The 21,885-nt window shown below is 35.8% G+C and overlaps 1 protein-coding gene across 2 annotated transcripts; it reads right to left on the bottom strand.

Annotated features, from left to right (window-relative positions):
• Positions 1-300: 300 nt before the first annotated feature.
• LOC128155883 (mucin-5AC-like) lies at positions 301-4,665 on the bottom strand. Of its 2 annotated transcripts, XM_052817767.1 has the most exons (7): positions 4,512-4,665; positions 2,544-4,360; positions 1,975-2,492; positions 1,601-1,681; positions 1,373-1,504; positions 621-704; positions 301-458 (listed from the first exon to the last, which is right to left on the bottom strand). In XM_052817767.1, exons 1-7 carry the CDS (start codon positions 4,615-4,617, stop codon positions 404-406), a joined length of 2,793 nt encoding a protein of 930 aa, XP_052673727.1. In that variant the 5' UTR covers positions 4,618-4,665; the 3' UTR covers positions 301-403. The 2 variants fall into 2 exon arrangements, with proteins under 2 accessions (XP_052673727.1, XP_052673726.1); XM_052817766.1 differs by having other exon boundaries at positions 1,975-4,360.
• Between the last annotated feature and the right edge of the window lie 17,220 nt (positions 4,666-21,885).

Here is a 21,885-nt window from a genome sequence, read left to right as displayed (position 1 = left end):
ATAAAATAAAATTACAAGATATCCGACGGAATGACTTCTATTTGATAAAGAAAGTCAATGGTGAATTAAACATTTTTGGAGTCCCTATCCTTATCATTGTCACAAGCCACGGGTTTTGTGTCCATTCTATTTCCACAAACCGGGTATGTGGATGTAGAATGGACACAAAACCCGTGGCTTGAGACGATGTATCCTTATATATATTGTTTGATGAAACATTTATGTCCATAACTGCCTTATTTGTTTAAAAAAAATCAAGGCCATTAACGGCGCAGTTTTACGCACCAAAAACACACAAGAATGTATGAAATTGTTTATTATTTTATGGATTTCAACAAATAACAATACTATTTCGCATCTAAATTTGAGAATCTGAATGTCCACAAATTTTGGCGCCGACCAGTTACAGCAAGTCTCCCTCTAAATATTCCACCACGGGACGCATGACTAATCGGAATCTGTGAACAGAAAGAAAAGCTGTACGTGAACAATTGTACGGTTGTAAAGTTTAAGTAAATTTGCCTTGAAATATGATTTAATAATGATAAAAAAAACATTCGTATTCGTAATACAGAAAATTGTTAACAAACTTCCAATAATTGTTTGAAACTTGAACATACCTAAAGAGGCGCTGTGGTGGCCCTTTCTTTCCGGGTGGGTTATTTATCTGGATAGGGGCTCTAACGCTTCTCAAACCAATCACTCTGCAAAAATAATGCATATAATGTCACAATTTAAAAGACAACTAAACAACGAATATTAATGTTCAGGAGGAAATTGTTAAACTCCTTTGTACAAGGGGATATCTTTAAAGGTTTTGTTGCATCGGCAATACTAGTACACAAATGCAATAAAATGAATGTCTTTCTGTCAATATAGTACACGTAGCGTAACGTCCTTGTATACCTCGACCAGGCACGTAGCATCGTTTTTGAAAGTGGGAGGGGGGGGCAGACTCAATGGGGGGGGGGGGGAAGAAAGTTACTTTTAACTTCGGTGAACTTATTTTCAATTCAAAATTTAACATGGTCCAATAAAAGTGTGTGTGTGGGGGGGGGGGGGGGCTCCATCTTAATTCAATTTTTTGTATGAAAATCTTTGCTGTCCAAAAAGTGGGGGCTGCCCCCCCCCCACCCCCCCGATGCTACGTGCCTGTCGACGCCTATTGATTATAAAGAATGAACCTCTAGATGCTTTTCGTATGGAAAACAAATGGAGCGCCAAGTAAAATGCATTGTATTTTCAAGCAACGGAAAGATGTCATTGGTCATCTTTTAAAAAAAAGAAAAAAGAAATATTTATAAAACATGTTTGCTGTATCATGTTAATGGGTGAATGTTATATGTTGTTGCTCAGTAGGAGAAGAACATACATTTGGCATCGCCCCGGTATGGTATCTACAACAATATAGGGCCCCACTGTTTTAGTGGGCATTCGACACTTCTCGTCGGTTCCACCATCTTCACCCTCGTATTTGAAGGAAACATCGGGGTACCGCAGTCCTCTGAAAAAAGATTGGATTATAATTCAGCAAAATGACGACATCAAGTAGTTGTACTATACTTTATGTCTACGAGAGTTCATAGCGGTTTCTGTGTACCTCAGGCCTGCGTGCATTTTTCTCCATATCATGCGGTTAGACCCCCTAAATTGACCTCTCAAGTCCACTATCTTTGAAATCCTTTGAAATAAAAGAACAAAAAGTAATGAAGTATGTATATAATCAGACTATGATTTGCATGTAAAATGGGATTATATTACGTCTTTTCACAATATTCTCTTATACATTACATGTACATGTACTCTCTTAAAAATGGAAGTATTGTTTAAAAATACATGTACCATACTGTAATTATTGCAAACATATAGAAAAATGTAAAAATTAACAGTAGTTATAAATCTATGGATACAATGAATTTCATATTTAATTAATTAAGATCAAAAGTCTAAATTGCGTGTCACATTTATACTAACATGGTACAGCCCTCGGGCTCAGTGGTCACCAGAAGGTCGTTCCGGTTGTACTTGGTTTGGTACACAGGGCATGGTCTCGGGGTGGTGCTTGCTGTCGAGGGGGCCTCTGTGGTTGCTGTTGTTGTCGTCCTTTTTGTTGTTGTCGTTGTTGTGACTGATTCTGTTGTTGTTGTAGGTGCATTTGTACTTGGAGCGTCTGTTGTCTCTAGGTTGTTTGTTGTTATTGATTCTGTCATATCCACAGTTCCAGTTATACTTGAACTTGTGGATGAGACTAGATTTGCTGTTTGTGCCAGATCGACAGATGTTGTCACCGAATTGTTTGTATCTGCAACAATATTTGATGTCGCCTGATCTGTTGCCACCTCTTCTGTTGGTTGCACAATGCTATCTGATGTTGCCTGGCTTGTTGCAACCTCTTCTGTTGGTTGCATAATGTTATCTGATGTTACCTGGCTTGTTGCAACCTCTTCTGTTGGTTGCACAATGTTATCTGATGTTGCCTGGCTTGTTGCAACCTCTTCTGTTCGTTGCACAATGTTATCTGATGTTGGCTGGCTTGTTGCGACCTCTTCTGTTGGTTGCACATTGTTATCAGTTGTTGACTGCACTGCTACTTCTATCGTATTCTTATTCGTGACTTGTTGAGTTGTTGCAGACACCGCTGCTTCGACGACTTCAGAAGTCATATCAGAAACTGTTGATATTGTGCCTTCAATCTCCTCCTTAGCTTGTGGAGTTGTAGATGACACCTTTGCTTCGACGGCTTGCGAAGTCATGTCAGAAACTGTTGATATTGTGCCTTCAATCTTTGTACTTCCAGTTCCTGATGAGGCTGATGACGTTGCTGAGACCGACTCTGCAGTATTCTGCATGGTTGTTGTATCTTGCTGTGCATTGGTCTCCGATGTTGTGTCTACTATTGGTTTATTTTCTAAAGTCTCTACCGTTGTCTCTACTACATCAGAAGTAGCCTGGTCAACAACCACAGTAGGGGGAGATAGATCGTCTGTATTTATTGTTCCCACTTGGTTTTCAACAGTAGAGTCCGAAGATATAACCATTCTTTCAGTAGATGTGACAACATTGTCTGTGCTGTCTGTGGGTTTCACTGTCGCTGATACTGGAGTTGGAACCGTTGGAGTTTCTGTTGATTGCAAGCTTTCGCCTGTTGATACAACTGGTGTAATGACTGGTTCAGTAAACTTTTCCGTGGTCTTAATCTGTGCGCTAACAACGTTGTCCGCAGAGGTCGTTGTTTCAATTGGAGTTTCGACCGCTGTTGTTATTGACATCGACGCTGCCATATCAACGTTCTCAACCCCGTTTGTTGTTGTGTCTGTTGAAATATTTGAAGAGGAAGAAATACTCTCGCTAGCACCTATGTTGTTTGATGCGGAAATAGCAAGGGTTTCAAAAACACTACCAGTTGAGGTTAGTACAGTTTCGGTTGTCCCTGAATCAAGTGATGGGCCGCCAGTGGATACAATTTCTTGATTAGCTGGTGCTGCAGAGGTATCACTCACGGTAGTATCAAATAAACCTTTACTTTCGTTGATCGAAGCTTCGATCGCGCTGTCCATAATCAAATCAAACCCATCCATTGTCTTGGAAAGCATCGATAAATTTTCAACAAGCTCTGCGTCTGCTACAGCAGGTAATGGCGTGGTTGAGACGTCTCCTACAGCAGGGGCCGATGTAGAAACTGTTTCAAGGGTCCCATCAAGGACTGCTCCCCCTGTGGTCTCGGATACTGAGACCTGGACATCATCAGACGGTGCAGACGCTAAGACTTCAGTACTTGATAATGGCGGGGTCTGAGTGTGAACGTCAGTGACGTCCATATTTGAGGAGACGGATGGAAACGTAGTAATTTGTTCGGCATTGGTCACTGATTCTTTGGCAACCAGTGAGGAATTGGTCACTGAGCTTAACGTGGGCGTGGGAGAGTCAGGGGGAATTTGGGAAGAAAATGTTTGTGTGGATTTAATATCAGTGGTGATCTGGGTTGTTTTATCACTTGTCAGATTCGCATCGTCGACGGCTGCGACATTTCCTTTCGAGCTCGCGTCAATCAAACTTTCACCTGTAGCAGATCCGATAAACAGAGAGGTCTCTGGAGATGAATTTGAGGACACCAGAGACTTGTTAAAATCTTCAAAAAGCTCTTTTGTTTCATTCTTGATAATCAAAATTTTGTCCGCGGCTGTAGTATTGCTAGAGACGTTGCTGTCTGTTCGGGTTTCTGATACAACAGAGGCGTCGTTTGACTCTCTCATCATTGGTGAGGTATCATTGGCGTTGTCCTTTTGATCCACACCCAATGCAAGCTCCGCATCCACATGAAATTCCGTGTGGATCAATCCACTCTCTACACACGCCAAAACTTTACAGAAAAAGACCACAATATATTAACACGATAGAACCGATTTTTTTTTTTTAAAAATCAAACTAATTATTAAAAATACTAAGTATACTTTATATTGACAAAAGAGTATTCTAAAATAACAAATAAGACAAAAGAAAAAGAAACTCACTCAAGAACAAACAGAATGAAGTAGTAGTCCAACGCGCCATAGTGCTAAAACTGACCAGTAAAATGGACTGGACCTCGAAATAGGCTAGATTTTTATAGTTTTTCATCAGGCTGTGCTAGCCGCCACGTCAAAGGGGCAGCCCTCGTCCACCGGGCCCTGTGAACCACCAGACAAAACAACATCCCTTCTTGACATTTACGAGGATTTCTTTGAACTTTATAGAATATGTTTATTTATTCACTCTAGCACGCTTTTTTTGGTTGTATTTTCATGGCTTCACGCAGAATGATCCACGAATGTCTATGTTAGTCAATGGATTAATTTGATAACGGTTGTAAAAGACATGTATCTTTGTCAAAATACAAAAGTACCCTATTGTCTTCTAAATTTGTTTTATTTGGATGGAAAAGGTACGTGTTTGTCCAGTATTTCATATTTATTACTTTTTTACTGAAAGTTTAATGTCACCGTGTCGCCATCTTTCAACGCGTGATGACGCAAACCCGCTGGTACTGCGTTCATATAGTTGACGTGTTAAATTAACTGTTCATGTATTACGTACATACAAAAATAAGATTTAAAAGAATATATTAATAGTTACTAGACATGATTGTCCAGTCTTTTGAGACATATCGAAGTATGTATCATTTTGCACGAACATTTTTAACTTCGTTCTGGAGCCTACGTTGCGGACTTCCGTTATTTTGTAATGCATTCTAATTTTCTAATGCAAAATTATTAAGCCTTGCAAGGTGTCTTGATATTATTGCTAATAACAGAGAGCTTTTAAATGAACTGTTCTCCAGAATGATTAATATGAAAATTTCCGTGTTGGATAGCAATAAAGGGTTTACACTTAATTTACACGTACATATCTTATGTTTTCTTTAGATAGTGTATCAACTGTAAATATTAAACTGATGAATATTTAAATATATATATATTATCAAATAAATTTATAAAACTTTACTAAAAATCAAAGAGGTTCTTTTCTATTTTCTTTTATCTATTTTTAATTAAAACGTCAGCTTATGCCTAAAACGTTCCAAAACTTCTGAAAGGAATCGTCGTTTAAATGAACCATGGGACGCGTCTTGAACTCCATGACACAGAAAAAAGCTCTTTGGGCCTCCAATGGGCCCAGAAACACCCCCCCCCCCTCCTCGATTTTTTTTCTTCTGTATAGTTTTGCACTTTAGAAAGACAATTTTTAAGTGTTAGACCCCACTCCCGGGAAGTTTGATATGGATCCGTAACTGTTGCCTCGGTAAAACGAGCGATGTAGTACAGCCTAGCTGAACTGTATATTAATTTTTTTTCTAGTAAAAAATCATATTTTTACGACTTATGATTTTGGTAAGAGTTAATATCTTACGAAAAATTCTGACATGGTTTCGACCTATTCATATGAATTATCCAAAATGCAAATGGCAGCAAATCTAGAGTACACGTAAATCAGGAGACAACCGAAGCGGCAAATTCAACAGTGCTGCATTATTTTAACTGTGAGAATATATCTGGTGTGACAAAACAATCTGTAAAGCCTGCATAGTTTATTATTAAATATGTAATAAAAACATAAAGAATAGAATGCGTAGGTGACACCGGCATTTCCCGGTAATTTTAGTGCACTGGTCAGCTCAGGCCACTGACAAGTCTGACCTTTTTATGCGAGTGTTCCAGGAGTAGAGGAGGGGAATCGCACACAGCAGGCGCTTGTATCTACTGCAATAAAAACGTACCCCCTAATTCATAACATCGCAACAGTATAGGGTACATGTGTAATTGATGATTTCAACTTGCGTCTCTGTGACTAAAATATAGCAGAATTTAACCCCATTTTTAATCAGCCAATCTTCTGATCATTGATTTAGAAAAATAGATCTGATACTAAAAAAAAATTAATGAATGGAAACTTTGACGTAAAATAACTTTTGGTAAAAGGTGTAAAAAATGATCTCTAGACCATTCAGAGTTACCTCGGCAGGCGCCTATCGGAGAGGTCAAACCTTAAATTTATACAGTAACCAAAAATACAATGCAATACCATCGTTGTGAAAATGTTGCATTGCTCAATATATGATCTCATCTTGTACTATGAATGTATTACTATTGTAATCAACCTTATGAGACAAGTTCATACGAGACGTGAAAGCCTGACAATCCTTATTCATGCATAGCCAAAATCAAAATACAAAATATCTAAAATCACCTTATAGATCTATATTGTCGATCGGTGTATACTTAGTCTAGTAAAAATTTACATCCACTACGTTTGATTCCCTCTATTTCTTATGGATATTGGTTGTAATTCACAGGTATATAGAAACTGACAAGACTGACATCTACACGATCCAGTTCTAATCAGTTTATCGATCGGTGGAAACCTTCAGCAACCTAAGAAAAATCCTGGATAATATCAAGATTCCAATTTCCATACAAGACAAACTGACTACATGTATTTCTTTTATCTAATGTAGTGATGTACATAAACAATGATTTAGTTATATATAGTTTCACTTCTTTTTTTCTGTCAACCTGTTATTTTTTTTTAAAGAAAGATGATTTCTTTGATGATTCATGCGGGTTATGAAGGTAACAATCATTGCAGAAAAAATTACATATCGCCACTAACGCAAAGAAAGCATTTTATTGTTTAAATAACACATAAAATGCACAATATGTGTTGCTTTCTGAGCTTTATTTCATAGATATAAACATTCCATTTAGGAAGAAACTGAATACTTTAATACACAACCATACACACCAAAATTCCAAATTTAGATATTACAAAGTTTAAAAAAATGCACTCAAATACTGTACATTAATCACATTCGAATCAAAATTAAATTACGGAACACATGCACATAATTTTATTTTTAACGGAATTTCATATATAACATATTCACATACAAGTATATTTAAATGTAATCAATGAAATAAATAATATATGTATACATCACAAGATTTTATTGCATTCTTAACAAGTTAAAATATAAAGGTTGCAGTTTGACATAAAAACACGTTGTAACTTTTAAAATTACATTGCTGTTGACTTTTTTTATCAACCTCAATCAGTAAACTCTTAACTTACAATCTTACAAAAAATATCCGTATACAAAAATATTTGGAGCTGCTATGTTTAGGTAAGGAAAGTGGTTCCTGAGAATATTGTCCTTTACAAAAATTTAGATTATTGATAATCAAAATTTGTACATGACAACACAACAAATTTTGATTATCAATAATCTAAATTTTTGTAAAGGACAATATAATTAAAAACAGAAAATTTCAAGAAAACCCTTGATATCACAGGTTCATTTAATTGAATCAAAATAAATATTTTCTTAATTTTTAGTAAATTGTATGCATCAACATATGTACACTGTATGCTTTTACATGAAATATATTTGTAATCATTGTCAAATAAATAGCAATAAATAATTTAAATAATACACATAAATAGAATTATGCATTAGGTAAATTAAGAACAAGACAAGGAATCAAGTAAAAATAAATAAAACTCTGATATACTAAAAAATATAAATATATAATTATATATCATATTATATAAACCAGGTATTAAAATTTTCACGTTTTCTTTATGAGTTCATTTTAGGGCTGTTCTCTAAAAAAAAAAAGCGTTCGTGCATATGGATGTTGTGAGCACATACTGAATCCGTGAATTATGCAAGGACATCAATTCATTGGAAAACAATGGTAAATGAAAAAAATATACTATAACTAATGACAAGTAATTTGTGTTAATTACAAATTAGTCGCAGAGAAGATCAACATATCGTTTTACGTGTTTTGGCAAAGGCAGCGAGCAAATGAGATCGGGGAGAGTAGACGTGAAAACACATCTCTGCTGTAGAGATCTCCGGACCACGCACCTGCTCAGGTGCTGCAGAGACCGGGGACCAGACAACAGGGTCATGTCCAAGCAGCCAGCCAAGGCGGGGTGAAGGTGATAAACTTTGTCCCCGGGCCCCGGACTTTGGTTTTCCTCGTCATCGCTACAGTGCTCCTGGGGACAAAATTCCCGGCTCTCTGTCACGTAGATGCGAGGAGTCGCACGGTAGAAATATTCCAGACAAAGTAATCCGCGACTTTCCTCGTCCGACAGCGCTTCTTTGGTCTCTTGAGAAAATTCTGAATTCTTAAACATAGTTATGCTATTTAGACCTTCGATCAGGTTTTCTATTGGGTCGCAGTAGGATGCAATGTCCGGACCATGGGCACAGTGAAATGGATCAGCACCGTACCTTAACAGAAGTAGGACCAACTCGGGGTCTCGCCTCATGGTTGCTGCAAGCAAAGGGGTGAACGACTGACCGACATCAAATTCTCGATTTAGGACACACCCTGCACCCGATGTCTGGGGTGCTAAGTCTGTGGATAGACATATACACCGCAGGTAAAATTCAAATGCTTCACTTATCCCCTTCCTTCTTACTTTCGCTTTTAATCCGGGATAAAGCACGTGTATATTGTTGTTGATATGATACGCATTTCTGATCACATGACTCGGAAGTAGAACGCTAAAAATAGATTGGAGGTTTCCCTCGCATTTGAAAATCTCGACGATGATTTCATTGATGACTTTATCGTTGGAATTCTTTTCGAAGCACAATCTTAAATGTTTGTAGAGGAATAAGTGTTCACGACATGTGCCCTTCAAACGGCGTCGGTATTTATGCGTGTTTACTTTTTCCACTATGTCGATTTCTCTGACGTTACAAGAAGGGATATCCCAATGTTTACACTCCATTGTTGAACTGTCAAATCGCTTGCCGAAATCATTTCTGTGGCCTGCTCTTCTTCTTGCCGAATGAAAAAACCTCATTCTTCTTGAGAATCGGTTATTTCAAAGATATACTTCCGATAAAATGGAATTGCAGAATATTGGTGAGGTCGGTGGAAGAAACGGGAAATTGGTGTTGTTTTGACACCTTCCTACATGAACCGTGGAACAAAGTTCATTCACCGGGGCAAATTTAGTCTGTCACATTTAACTCCATTCAGCTGATCAAATTAAGATGCACATCATTAACAGCTTAACAACTCGTCCAGGATTTGCTTGGGCCTTGATTCACATAAGATTTCCGCGTCCCGGAGGGCAGCTGTGAACATGTACACATAATCGGCAGACGTGTTCAGTTCTTTGTGACGTAGGCCTGCACATGTGTGATCATGTACGCTATTGCATATCAATATATCCATTTTTCATTCTTTACTCTCTATTTATTTATACATTTTTACACACATTCACATACCTACATTCATATGTACAAATTTTGCTCTTATAATTACTAGTAACACAATCTGGTAAGGTAGGCCTAGTTTTTATCACGTTTTTTGACGCGTTTTAAACAAAATCTTTTGAGAGTTATCTCCCGTATACCACAGATCGAACTGAATTGCAGTCCAGGGTTCGGCATTCGGTATTATAACAAAATCATGAAAATCAATTATCCAAATTCTATAAAAGTAAATTTTACTGCTGTCTTCATCAATACCAGATTGCAGGCCGTAGCATATTAAAAGGTTTGATTTGGGGGATGGGGGGGGGGGCAAATAAATTACAAACATGTAAAAAGAAAAAATATTATGATGAAAGAGAGAATAAAAAAAAAGAAAAAATTAGCTAAAAAATAGTTTAAAAGATAGTAAAATTATCAATGAGGGGAGACTAAAAAGTAGGCACCCCTTCCCAGACATGAAGAGATCAGAATCTACTTTGAATGGGGAAACCTGGTATAAAATGCAATAAGAAACTGTGTTGGCCGATGTGATATACATATAAATCTAATCAGCCCAAAAATGGACCCACCCCTTCTCCGAGTCCATACTTTCAATGAGATTAATAAACGCTTTCGTAACATATTTTTCTGCAATTCCGTGCTATAAACTTTGTTTTGTATTCAAATACACAACGAGGCCTAATATAATTTGTATGATTATTTTATTTCAAATAAATAAAGAATAATTCAAGTAATTTACAACAATGTCTACAAAGATATGCTGCACTGTTTCTTATCAAATTAAATTTTCACTGTGAAATAAAACAAAACACGTGTTTCTGAATAATGACCAAGAAAACAAGATGATTTATGAAATTCCAAGACCTACGATTCACATTTCTGATAACTTTAATGACCAGTCATTCTCAACTCCAATTAACAGCTTTGTTCATATCAAAACTATAAAAGAAAAAGATACCAACTCCGTGCGGATTCGCTGATACCACATTTAGCCACCCAAGCGTTTATTTTTTTTTCTTCAAAGATCAGAGGAAGTATATTAGAATTTATTTATTTGTCCGATACCGTCTGAAACTGAGACCTGGCTTTTTATTGTTGAGAAAATCATATGTGTCTTATCTTTCTTTCATTTTAATCCAATTAATGCGATTCGACAATCTCGAGGGTCAAAGGTCGAGTATTCTCATGACGGGTTGAAGAGCATAAGTGTCAAATTCAGGGGGCACCTCGTTCACTTCTCAGGCTCAGCAATGCCAGGACTATCACTTCTGTCGCTCAAGCAAAACAATAAAAACGAGAGAACTTCCTATCTGTTGTCCTGTATCACGCACCCTTATCTGAATTCTTGTTGTTTTCGTGTTGAAATATTCGGACACACTTGAAATCATTTGCGGGAAAGGGTGAATCATACCAGCCGTAAAGTGATGTCATTTCTTTGTCATATCCTCTTTCTTATTGAATCATGTCTATATTGCACATATGTTAAAAACTTTAAGTAAAGGGATATGTTTTTCACACTGTTTTTTGCGTAATATATAGGCAACAATTAGGATGTGCATTTCATTGATAAATACTTTTGTGCGTGTGCATGAAATATAGTAGCGTCAATGCGTCCAAGTTATTCTGTATTAATAGGATTTGTAGAAAAAAAAATACTACCGAAAAAAAAACCCCAACAACAAAAATTCAATCCTCTTAAACAGGAAATAGAATTAGAATGGCGGGAGTGGCATTAAGCAGTTTAACTTTTTGGTTGGTTTTTAAATTATCTTTTTTTTATTTAGATATCGGGCCTATGAATCAAAAGGACTTATATGTACGAGAAATAAGTAAAGCACAGACTTGTATTTTTGGTTTTGTTTGCCAAAGGGTCAACAAAACATTGTCATTGTTCAAAGTCTCATGAAATTGCAGTGGACAGATTTTAAGTTATCGTTTAGTTATGTGTTCTGTCTACGCTATAGTCCGGGACAACCCTCGTACATGGACGTACGTTTAGCTATATACATGTATACTCGTATATCGAATTAAAGCATTTGTAATTAATGTACTTAATTTGTCAATCAAACATTGAATGTCCTCATGATATTATGTTAAACCCAGAAAAAAAAGTACGATATTGTGGTCCTAAGAATTATAACAGTTTATGTTTAATCATAAATGAATTATTGGTTAATTTTGCATTTCATTACCCACATTAGCATGCATGCAGTTGTAATGTGATTATCAGGCACGATCGAGGCATCGTTTTTGAAAGTGGGATGTGGGGGGGGGGGGGGGGAGGCAAACCCACCTACTACCCCCAAATATCTTGACAAGAAAAAAAACCCATACATTTATTGCCACGTATTTAGATTTTTTAATCTAATCTACAAATAAAGTTTCCTTATAACATTTAACACTGGCCATTAAAAAGTAATAAAGAAGAGGGGGCAGTTCGTTCGAAATTCACATTTTTACCTGTTTTAAGGACAATTTTTATTTCCAAAAAGTTGGGGGGGAGGGGAGAGGGGGGCCAAACGTCACGCTGTCAGCTTTATATATTTTTTTCAATTTCATTTCGTAATACTAGTACATGTATCTAAATCTTATTTCAAAAAAATTAATTATTTTTCCGTACTTTGTTTTATAATATACACATGGCTTTTATCGGCTTCATTTTTAGAATGAGATATACTAGTATTAAATTGCAGGTAAAAAAAAAAATACTTAGTACATGTACATCTTGTCATCATGTCAACTATCTCTGCCGCATGCGTTAATGACATATAACTTGAAAAGGTTACGAGAGAAACCTAATAAAATAACTACTTTTTTCGAGAGAAAAAAAGCAAAGACAGTTTTTAGCTTACAAGAAAATTTTTTTTACAAATCACGACAAAAAAAAATCGGAAAGGGTTATCTTTTGGCATTAAATAGCTCAGTTTTCAAGCTTTCAATCCATAAGCTGGAGCATTGTTGGCTGGCCTTGTATTATGTCCAAAAAAGCGGGGTGTTGCTAATGACCCTGTATTAGGTTGTTTTGGATACCAAATTGGTCAGAAAATTACATTGTATAATACACGGATTAAGCGTAGCCTGATTTAATGGGAGGGGCCCATTTAGTCCGAGTGGATTAAAGCTTGACAAATGATATCTTCTTTATGTCGAATACCTGTCCAATTTGTTCATTTCCTGCTATATTTCTTGGCGTTAATTTCATCTCTCCATGGCATAGAAGACCCATACTGACAGACTTATTAAAACTCCTTGTATGTATATTTCATCATTTAGCGATAATTCTGGTCGCCGAGACTATTTTACCTAAGCCATTTATTTAATTCCAAATGCTTTATCGAATTTGATTGTGGTGTCTCTCGTACTATTTCGCAAGTTCTATTGTGTATTCTACATAAAGAAGAGCAAAATGGCCACATATGCCGATAGGAATAACAATGAAATAGGATTTTATTGCGAGATGAAATTGAATCTCCTGAATCGCCATGAGTTGCCAGGATGCAGACGACAGTGAAGAGATAAGAAATCTTTTGAAGTTGCCTTCAACTTTTTGCAGTTTGTTCAATAGTACCGGAATGTAATGAATTTTTGTCAATGGTGTCGTCTGTTCAATGTAGCGCTGTCTGAAATTCCAAATAACCTTAAAATTATTGATGTACACTTGTGTATCAAGTTCCCCAGTACTCGAATTATAATTGTAATGTATGAATAAATTTCTTCCTTCCGAGGAATTTCATGGTAACGGAGATGAAGAGACAGCAAAAAAGAGTTCAATAAGCTAACTCATATTTTTGAAAATGCTTTAAAAACCCAATGATATTTATATACTATAGTATAAATATGTCTAAACGGACAAATTGTTTTGAACTTTTATTTAGTAGTATATACTCGAAATCGCTATATTGTCGTGCATTAAAATTTCTATTTGAATTTATAAAATTTATAAAATCGTATAGACTAATGCAATTTCGCCTATTTGAGTTTAAATGAAAACCTAACATAACTCCAGCAAATCTATAAGATTTTTAAAAACTGAATTGGATATGCTGACATCTAGACATCGTTGCATAGAATTTCAACATTCAACTTTCAAGCCACCCACATAATGCGTTTGTAAAATATATATTGCTCATCAATCAAAAAAAATAAAAAATATTTAAAATCATGAAGATGAAAGCAACGCCCACTTTTGTGTTGAACTCTTTCCAGTGATTTATCTACCGACATGCATTGATTATAAATTTGTAATTAATTTGGATTTTTAACTACAGATTTGTAATTTTTAGAGGGAGTGGGGTAGAAGTGCATGGTAACAATAGAGCTTTTGACAAAAAGTTAAAATTCCGACAGGATGTAGCAAATTCAGTTTTCAATCAATTGTAGTGCTTAAACAAGTAAGATATACCTTCCTATTGTAAAATTTAGGTTTGTTCTATATTAACCATATGTTTACGTGTATATAATTGTGTGACGCATTTAATGAAAATTTTCAATTTATGCGATGACAACACGCAATTGAAATGTACAGAAAAATCGGGAGTGAAACAGCTGGTATTTTTTTCAAATACAAAGAAATTACAAAATTACATACAGTTTAGATAAGGAATTAATGATAATAATAGAAAGGGCTGATTAAAAAGATAAAGTTTTCAAGCATCCGCAATATACTTGATACTTATTGATGCAAACTATATTTGACGTTTCTAGTTACATTAGATAACTTTAGTTACATCTCATACCACTTGAGTTACATCTGATGTCAGCTAGATGACAGCTGCACAGTGGTATACAAGTGCTGTCGATAGCATCCCCGTCAAATAGGAACAGAAAAGAGAATGGTGGTCATTGACGACAACTGTACAATAAATACTTAGAAAATGTAGCCCATGCAGATGGTCATTAGATGACCCGGGCGATCAGTTTTAATCGACCGCAGTGTGTATATATTCAAAGTGTTTTAAAGGAGAGGTGTCAATACTTTATTTCTTCAGTTTTTACGGAGAAGTGCGATTTCCTTTACAAGAGATCATAAGTATTGCATTTCCTATTAAATTGATCCCACACAGTTATCTGCAATCAAACCACTTGGTGAATGTATATGTCACATCTGTCCACAATTGGGTTTATTTATTATTTCTTATCATTTGTATTAAACAATAAACAGTGCAGTGTTTTACTCCATCTCAACAAAAATTATATTTCACCCCATTTTGTGTTACATGTATATCATATAAATGCATATTTATCCTACATCTATTATCTAAACGAAATTGGGACTTAAACCCAATGGAAGTTAAGAGGGGATTTTTTTGTGGGGAGTTTATCAATTGACTCGCCTGTCCGTATAAGCAGAAACTGTTGAGAGCATGATTCCTGGAAATTTCTGATGATCAATTGTAGACGATGAGCACTGCATTAAAAATTCAAATTATTTGATACTTGACGTGCAATAAACATTCAAATAATTTATAATTTTGTTAAAGCACCTGCAACACATCTAATTAAATAAATACATAATTCATTACACAATATGTAACATCAGATTTAGAGGCAGGTATTTCTTTATGTAATACAACCGACATGTGTTAGACCGGCCAAGGAATCTATTTTTTCCTTTAAAAATAATAAAATACTTTTGCCTTACGACTGTTATTTAATCTGGAAAATCACCGATGTAATAAAGGTATTGATTTAAATGCATGTAAATATCATTATGATTTGAATTAACATTAGGTACTTGGATTTCTGGTCACCATTTGATTGTATATATTTTTCCCGATCAGAACGAATTTTATCTGTTGTTTCTCAATACTAGGGTTTTGTTTTTCTTCTTATATATAAGTTTTCACGGGTTTTAGCTCTTTTTTTCTTTTCTTTTCTTTTTTTTTTTTTTTTGTTGGGCATTTTTTTTCTTTAATAACAATTCCAACTAGGTCGGAGCTTTCACTTTTGGGTAGAATTACCATCCCTGACAATAATGATGGACGGTGCAGACGTTTTTAATTTGGTTTCTCTCTGGGTATTTCACCTTAACACTCATCGGCACACCTCCAAACAAAGCTTTGTCTGTATGTGTAAACGACCCCTCAGGGTAAGGGTTCTGAGTTGAAAATGAACTGGAGGATTGGAGGTTTATAATTAAGGTATTACTGCGTGGTAGAGAGGGGGAAGACAACATGTTGATTAAGCCTGACGACCGATAACTGTAGGAAAAACACTCAGAGAAATTCAGAAATCTTGAAAGTGTCTGCTTAGTTCTATTGAAGTCAGGGCTGATTAATTGGGGTTTTGTTTTACAGACGTTCTTGGAGTAATATACAATTTAAAAACTGATTGTTTCCGTGACGAGTAGGTCTATTTCCTAATACATTTCCTGGCTTTTATGACACTTCCGGTTTGGTTTGATAATGAGTATTGTTTCAATTTGAAAATTATTAGAAATAGATTTTACCCTAGACAGGGCTCTTTGCTGGTCGAGTTCAATCACACTCATCATTATCGAATCAAATGTCAAATTCTAACAAACCGTTTGGATTGAGGGAGAGAGAAAGCAATGCCGCTTTCCGATCCGTGTGAGTTTGGCGCCCGTCTCATTGAGTACGAATTAAACCAACCACCAGAAGACTCTATTCGTAATGGTCTATGAATTAAAGAAAATTTATTCTCTTCAACAATATTTCAATTCCAATCAGTTAATGTAATGAAGAAATTCTTAGCAATTATCAACTTGTGTAGCAGACACGCGCTAACCGCCAGAAGACCCGGTTGCTCTTTGCGTCAGTCTATTGTTAAGGCAGTCATTACTTACCTATTGCGATGTGTTATTTGTTGTGCATGCTGGGACCACACGGGAAATCCCTACCATTTCCTCGCGCCATAGCCAGCTTTCTCTTTCATGTCGTGTTACCTACCCAGTAAAAAACATACAACTAGTTATCATTCTCCGCTCCCGTAGGGACACGAGGTGTCCCATATGTAACGCTTCCCTTCGGGACGCCTCCGAAAATTGACAGAAATTGTGTTGTAACTAACATTTCGAAGTGTTTGCCAATGCCTGATCTGATCTTGTTCTATCTGTTTGGTAATGACATAATTAATCTAATCTACCGAAATATTCCCTCTGTTGTCACCCGCTAAGACGGCGAACGATTCTGGCTATGATTGTCTTAGCGGAATCGCATCTGTAAAATTCTACACCGATAGAAATCGAGAACCGATTGCTAATTACAAGGCACGCTTGCTACCTGTTGCTCTCAGTGTAAGCTACTAATTCGAACACACTAATGTAAATTTTCATAAAATGCTTGAAATCGTTGGAACGTCTTTTCCTTTATTAAAAAAATATATATATATATATATTCAATTTTCATTTTTTTTCCCCTTAAGAGGACTGGATGGTCGTGGCCATTTTTAGACTGTATTAATCTCCATAAAAAAGAGCTTTGTATCAAGATATAGCTATATCTTTAAACTTCAAAACTAATATATATAGATTTTTTTTTCTAAATGATAGTAAATAGCTGAACAAAAACATGTATGAAAGTGTCTTTTACTAATTAACAATTTTTTATTGTCAATGAGTCCATGACTAATTAGTCATGGACTCATTGACAATAAAAAATTTGTTAAATAGTAAAAGACAAAAGTATGAAAAATTGTTGACCACTAAACCCCGTTAATATGACCATTAGTTTAGTAGTACTATAGTAGTTGCTCATCCATAGTTGGGATGGGGGTATCCGGACCAGTCCTTCCCTTTGAATTATACCCTATATATGGTTTTAAGTGCAGACAAAGTTAATGTTTGGACCCCTTGACCTAGCTGAATGTACACTTGATTTGACTAACAAAAAATATTTCATTTCGAATTCGTCTCAGTATTTATCTATTTCAATTCTGAACTGAGTGAAAAGTGCCTGACACCACTTGAAGTAAAATCATCCATTGAATGGTTTCCGACACGTAGAATGACCGGCAGAATTCTGAAGTGGACTCTTCTGAGATAAACAAGTTATTTGGGGATTGTATATTAAGTCTTTTCCGTGGTAGCCTATAAGCGCATAATGATCGTCATATTGTATTACGGGTAAATGTCTTGATGAAATTCGCATCAGTTCGAACGAAAAATGAATAAACTATAGGAATTCGGAATCTTTGATTGCAAACAACAGAGGAAGGGAAAGATTTAACACCCGGAAATAGAATCGAATATAAGCATATCGCCTTGTCTCCCCCATGCACGTGCATTGTTTTTATTCATTGTTTTATTCCGGTGCACCCCAGAACCCCAAAGAGACATTACTAAGTATGTGGTAGGGCTTGACTTGTGATGTTTTACTTATGAAATTATCCATTTAAATCTTTTTGGGGTTTCGGCTTCATTTCATGCAAGGGTGAAAAGAGTGGAGTGCACGTCTGGTGCACCAAGGGAACTCGCCATCTTGACTTGAAACACACATATAAAACTAGAGCCGAGCTCGTTGCAAAGCAACGAGTAGGTCTTCCGTCGCAACTTCGTGTCGCGAAAGGATTGTCCATCAGTCTCATTAAAATACCTCCTTCTCCTGACACTTGTCAGAGCCTGACAGACCCTGTATTGATAAAAGGTCATCTTTACATGACAATTTCTTCTTACGAATTAGAGCTTTAGAAAATTGATTGGAACTCTTCAAATGGAGACAAAAAAAATTAATTCATACCTGTTTTCTATGTAACCTCTAGATTGAGTATTGCACTACTCATTAAACAGATAAAGGCATATCTTTGCTAAGTAGGTGTTTATTTAATTTGTATGCAAATGTGGAGGTCAAGTGGGTATAGTCTGTTATTGATACAGGTCTATCAGAACCTGGCGAGTGTAAGGAGAAGGGAAATGGTTTTTAATTATACTGGATTATCAATATGATAATAGTAAGTTCAAGAAATCGAAAACGAGACTCAATTTCAAAGTATTATTTTCAAACCAGGCAAGTTCTTCGTTTAACTTACTTCAAGTTTAGGATAACTTTAAAAAGTACATCATTTATGTACATGTATATAATTAATTTAATTATAATAAAAGTGTGGATGTGGCGGTGGGGGAAATGACCCAAAAATCAATTTTCTAAGCGTTAACTTAAGGGAAATTTTGGTTGAGAGAAAGGGGGCATTGCTCCCACTGGACCATCTAAAAGGTACTGTTAGCAAGCTCACAAATGATATCCCCGCTAAGAAAGAAGTCATTACTCACGTATTTCTCTGTTAGAGAATAATGGATGGTTCGTTTTCTTTAATAAGTGAGTCAGACAAGGCAGGGTATATTTACAGGTCACAAGTAATCTTTATGACAAACTCTAGCTTTTACTCATTTCCATTAATACAAGATATGACACATGTTTAATATGACTTTGAACTTGCGCAACTGACCCTGGGTCAAGTTCATGACACATCATCGGTCATCAGGAATCTTTACATGAAATAGAAACTCCCAATGTTTCTCCTTAAATGACTTCGGAACAAATCATTACACACCCTCAGGTCATAAGCAATCTTTGTGTGAAGTAAGAAATTCCAAAGTGGACCGGAAACAAATTTTGCACTTTTCCTGCCAGTGACCTTTACTTTGTCCAAATGACCTTGGGTTTAGGTCATGAAGCTTCGTCAGTTAATGAGTATTATTTGTATGAAGTAAGAACACTTCCAATGTTTCTCCATCAGAAAGATATAGACCGGACACGACGTACGGACGGACAAGGTGATTTTTATTTAACCCCCCCCCCTCAATTTTTTTTCGTGGGGTTTAAAAATCTTTTTCGCCCGTTTTGTGCGGCACAAAAAAGACCTATATTTTTCAATTATTTCTATCATATCACATATAAATATACATGTAAATGTATGATTTGTATGCACATTTGAGTTCTTCTCATCATCGTCGGAAAGGATAAGAAACCCTTGGGGTCCAATAATGTCTTTTCATGGGCATTTGTCAATTTGCATCACTAAATGATTTCCAAGCGGTAATAAGCTATCAAAGCTATTGAGATGTTACATGTAGATATTGAATTTCTATAGATTTTAATTTAAGGTTAGGAAAAACAACACTTTTTTATACAGTAAAAAAAAAAATCTAAAATAGCTTTTATGTACGCGTACACATAAATAAGAAGATGTAGCGAAAGCTATAAAGACTTTATTTCTTCTGTTCTAGACTTTTTCAGAGTTAACAAGCTACAAGTTAACAATCTCCAATTTTGACAAGCTAGATTAAAAATAATATATTCAGCTGAGTTTTAATCTGCATTACAACCTCATATTACACAACTTCAATGATTTTTTTATCAATGTGCATATAACAATAAGTAAAATCCCCAAGAACAAATATCTATCGCAATTAAATGCATACATTTTTGGGAGGCAGAAAAGTCGCTATATTATAGTCTGCAAGTCAATTGCAATTGAACTACTACAATTATTTCAAAGAAATAAGAAACTGTCGACACTTGCAGTACTCTGATGATTTAATGACGATCGACCGACTTTATTGCTTAATGTAGTCGTATATCATTACTTCTAATCCTGAGAACAAATTTTATTTAATATTTGACTTAAAACTGTTAACTTATAAAACCAGAGACATAAATAACTTATATTAAGTTATTTAAGTCTCTGATAATATATATTTTATTCTGTTCATAACTATAGAAGTTTAGCGTGTTCAACAGGTTAATTTTTTAGCCACATTCTCAGATTACGATATCGCACCTTTAATGTGAGGTTGATTGACATCGAATATTTAAACACTTATTGTTTAACAATTGTCCGCTGCATTGAAAGCATCCTTCCAAATGTTACTCAATTATTTATCAATTGCTGATCTGCAGCCCAGGGGCAATATTCTAGGCTATGTGCGCTGACGCGACACGAGATTTTCGGTCGCACGTGGAGCGGATTCATTTGACTTAGCATAGACTGACCGAATAAACACACGGGTGGGAAGGTGACATACATTGAGGAGAAAAATGTACACATGTTAAGCAGTCGCCAAAAATGGGTCTTCGCCACATTTTGAAAAAAAAAATCCCTTGCACTGTGATCATGAAACCGATAAAATCTAAACAAATCTTGTTTAAAAACTCATGTGAACATTCTAAAAATAATCACTAAATCCCTCAATTCTATCGTGTCAGCCTCTACCGCCAATCGCAACTTCACGGGCCTTTCTGGCAAGCTCGGAAAAACACTTCGAATGTATTACCTAGGCGTCCATGACGACCCCCCTTTTTTTAAAACTTGATATAATTACAACACATTTTATGATCTGTTGAGATGTGAGCTATATTTCATTAAAGGTATCAATATACACTAAAATATAACACAGAAACGACATACAAAACTTTTTGCCGATACTTATTTTAATGGGAAGCGACTCCATTTTGTATAATATTCTAACATCCGGTGATGTTAATACATTCGAGGTGTTTTTCCAAACTTGCCAGAAAAGCCAGAGAAGTTGCAATTGCCTCTACCGCATGAGTTAATTTGATATTTGATTTTTTTTATCCTGCCTTGAACGCTTGGAGACTGTTTCATTTTCTTAATTCGGCTAAATAATACTTCCAATTTTGAGCGCGCTCTCTCTCTCTCTCCCCTTCTCTCTCATTTTATGTGCAACCTTATGAAGACGTCAACTACTTTCTACGATATCTATAAAACCTCTCAGCAGTATCTAGCGGAAATATTCGTGGGTAAATAAAAAAAATCTTAAATTGAAACACAAGTCAATCTTACATGTACCGGTCAAAATTTCGACACAAATAGTTGGAATCGTACAAAATATCAATAAACATGCACGTGTGATCAAGTACATGCAGAAGAACACGAGCTACCGCGGATCACTTGTCCACTCGCGCGGGATCTCCTTGGCTATGTTCTAGGGGTGATCATTTGAAGGTTTAATCTTTGTGGTTTTTCGTTGTTTATCTATTACATTATTAGTACATGTATAGTTTTTAGAACATTTTAGAATTACAAATTCACTATTGATTTATGTCTGATGATGTTTCTGATTTGGAACAATATCGCTTTTATCAATTTTTAGAGGGGCTTCTCAATTCACATTCTAATGTTTCATT

Source organism: Crassostrea angulata, chromosome 7 (genome assembly GCF_025612915.1).
Source record: "Crassostrea angulata isolate pt1a10 chromosome 7, ASM2561291v2, whole genome shotgun sequence".
NCBI classification, from domain to species: Eukaryota; Metazoa; Mollusca; class Bivalvia; order Ostreida; family Ostreidae; genus Magallana; species Magallana angulata.
Note: the sequence above shows the minus strand (reverse complement) of the source record. Positions and strands in the feature narration are given on the sequence as shown.